Source organism: Rattus rattus, chromosome 14 (assembly GCF_011064425.1).
Source record: "Rattus rattus isolate New Zealand chromosome 14, Rrattus_CSIRO_v1, whole genome shotgun sequence".
Taxonomy (NCBI): domain Eukaryota; kingdom Metazoa; phylum Chordata; class Mammalia; order Rodentia; family Muridae; genus Rattus; species Rattus rattus.
Window position 1 is genome coordinate 53,925,062 of NC_046167.1, and position 3,173 is coordinate 53,928,234.

General features: G+C 42.3%; 1 protein-coding gene across 1 annotated transcript; it reads left to right on the forward strand.

The window, feature by feature from the left end:
- Positions 1-1,850: 1,850 nt before the first annotated feature.
- Positions 1,851-2,626, forward strand: LOC116883228 (endoplasmic reticulum resident protein 29-like). Its single transcript, XM_032884241.1, is given in 2 exon segments — positions 1,851-2,466; positions 2,469-2,626. Coding segments are annotated over 2 exon segments (774 nt in total).
- Positions 2,627-3,173: the final 547 nt, after the last annotated feature.

Here is a 3,173-nt window from a genome sequence, read left to right on the forward strand (position 1 = left end):
AAGTCATGAACCAAATGAATTTAACAGATATTTATAGAATATTCTATCCTAAAACAAAAGGATATAACTTCTTCTCACCACCTCACGGTACTTTCTCCCAAATTGATCATATAATTGGTCATAAAACAGGCCTCAACAGATACAGAAAGATAGAAATAATCCCATGCGTCCTATCAGACCACCACTGTAAAGCTGGTCTTCAATAACAATAAGGGAAGAACACCCACATATACATGGAAGTTGAACAATGCTCTACTCAACGATAACCTGGTCAAGGAAGAAATAAAGAAAGAAATTAAAGACTTCTTAGAATTTAATGAAAATGAAGGTACAACATACCCAAATTTATGCGACACAATGAAAGCCGTGCTAAGAGGAAAACTCATAGCTCTGAGTGCTTGCAGAAAGAAACAGGAGAGAGCTTATATCAGTAGCTTGACAACACACATAAAAGCCCTAGAACTAAAAGAAGCAAATGCACCCAGGAGGAGAAGAAGGCAGGAAATAATCAAACTCAGAGCTGAAATCAACCAAGTAGAAACTAAAATAACTATTCAAATAATCAACAAAATGAGGAGTTGGTTCTTTGAAAAAAATCAACAAAAATAGATAAACCCTTATCCAGACTAACCACAGGACACAGAGAGTGTGTCCAAATTAACAAAATCAGAAATAAAAAGGGAGACATAACTACAGAATCAGAGGAAATTCAAAAAATCATCAGATCCTACTACAAAAGCCTATATTCAACAAAACTTGAAAATCTGGAGGAAATGCACAATTTCCTAGACAGGTACCAAAGTTAAATCAGGAACAGATAAACTAGTTATACAACCCCATAACTCCTAAAGAAATAGAAGCAGTCATTAAAGGTCTCCCAACCAAAAAGAGCCCAGGTCCAGATGGGTTCAGTGAAGAATTCTATTAGACCTTCATAGAAGACCTCATACTATCCAAACTATTCCACAAAATTGAAACAGATGGAGCACTACCGAATTCCTTCTATGAAACCACAATTACTCTTATACCTAAACCACACAAAGACCCAACAAAGAAAGAGGATTTCAGACCAATTTCCCTTATGAAAATCGATGCAAAGATACTCAATAAAATTCTTGCAAACAGAATCCAAGAGCACATCAAAACAATCATCCATCATGATCAAGTAGGCTTCATTCCAGGGATCCAGGGATGGTTTAATATACGGAAAACCATCAACATAATCCACTATGTAAACAAACTGAAAGATAAAAACCACATGATCATTTCATTAGATACTGAGAAAGCATTTGACAAAAATTCAACACCCCTTCATAATAAAAGTCCTGGAAAGAACAGGAATTGAAGGCCCATACCTAAACATAGTAAAAGCCATATACAGCAAATCAGTAGCTAATATTAAACTAAATGGAGAGAAAATTGAAGCAATCCCACTAAAATCAGGGGCTAGACAAGGCTGCCCTCTCTCCCTACTTATCCAATATAGTTCTCAAAATCCTAGCCAGAGCAATCAGACAACAAAAGGAGATCAATTGGATACAGATTGGAAAGGAAGAAGTCAAAATATCACTATTTGCAGACGACATGATTGTATATTTAAGTGATGGCAAAAGTTCCACCAGAGAACTACTAAAGCTGATAAACACCTTCAGCAAAGTGGCTGGGTATAAAATTAACTCAAATAAATCAGTAGACTTCCTCTACACAAAAGAGAAACAAGCCGAGAAAGAAATTAGGGAAACGACACCCTTCATAATAGTCCCAAATACTATAAAATACCTCAGTGTGACTTTAACCAAGCAAGTAAAAGGTCTGTATGATAGCTTGAACTTATAATACCTCAACCTGGCATGTTGGCTGCCACCGTGCCTGACTCCGTTTCACTCTCCTCACTGCTGTCTGTTCTCCTGGGCCTGCTGCTACTCTCTGCTGCGCATGGAGGCAGCGGCCTGCACACAAAGGGTTCCCTTCCCCTGGACATAGTCACTTTCTACAGGGGCATTCCCAAAAGCAAATTCATCTTGGTGAAGTTGGACACCCAGTATCCCTATGGAGAGAAGCAAGACAAGTTCAAGCATCTGGCTGAGAACGCCTCCAGCGATGATCTCTCGGTGGCAGAGGTGGGGATCTCAGACTACAGTGGCAAGCTGAACATGGAGCTAAGTGAGAAGTACAAGCCGGACAAAGAGAACTACCCAGTCTTCTACTTCTTCCAGGATGGGGACTTTGTAAATCCTGTCCCGTACAGTGGGGCAGTTAAGGTTGGAGACATTCAGCACTGGCTAAAGGGAGCCTATCTCGGCATGCCTGGATGGATGACTGCCCGCATAGGATGCCCTGGAGGTGAGTTCATTGAGGCCTCTGGCGTAGAGACCCACCAGGCCAAATCGAAAGAGGGGCAGGACAGCCTCTCAGGTGTGAAGGAGGCACTCAAGAAGTGGGCTAGCCAGCACCTGAAGATCATGGGATCTTGGACCAAGGTTAAGACTTTCTGGCCTCGGAGATGACCCGGATCAGTAAGCTGACTGAGAACAAGATGAATGACAGCAAGAAGGAAGAGCTGCAGAAGAGTTTGAACATCCTGACTGCCTTCCAGAAGAACGGGGCTGAGAAGGAGGAGCTGTGATGGGGCACAGGGTTGCTAGGGTTTGCGGAGAGCAGGAAGGGAGAGCTACCTGCCGACTGTGGGGACCCTGTAGGGTGGAAAGGGCAGTGGAGCAAAGCAGTCTGAGCCCGAAACCTGTGCCCTGAGTCTGCCTGGACATTCATGCTGCTAAGATCGGACTTACGACATCCCTAGAGCCAATCTGTGGAGAATCTGTGTGCTGACTCGAGATGCCGGGGCCCCAACAGGAATTGGCGCTATAGAGGGAGATACTACCCGGGTCCTTGATGGGGTAATTCTGATCAAATAAAAGTTTGTTTTGGTTAAAAAGAAAAAAAAAAGAAAAAAGAAAGAAAGGAAGGAAGGAAGGAAGGAAGAAAGGAAGAAGGAAGGAAGAAAGAAAGAAAGAAAGAAAGAAAGAAAGACAGAAAGAAAGAAAGAAAAAGACCTCAAAGTTCCCTCATCCTGACATCCTCCCTTCACCCAGTGACACACTTCCTCCAAAAGGCCACATTTACTTCAACAAGGTCACAGAGCCTAATGATGCCACTCCCTATGGGCCTATGGG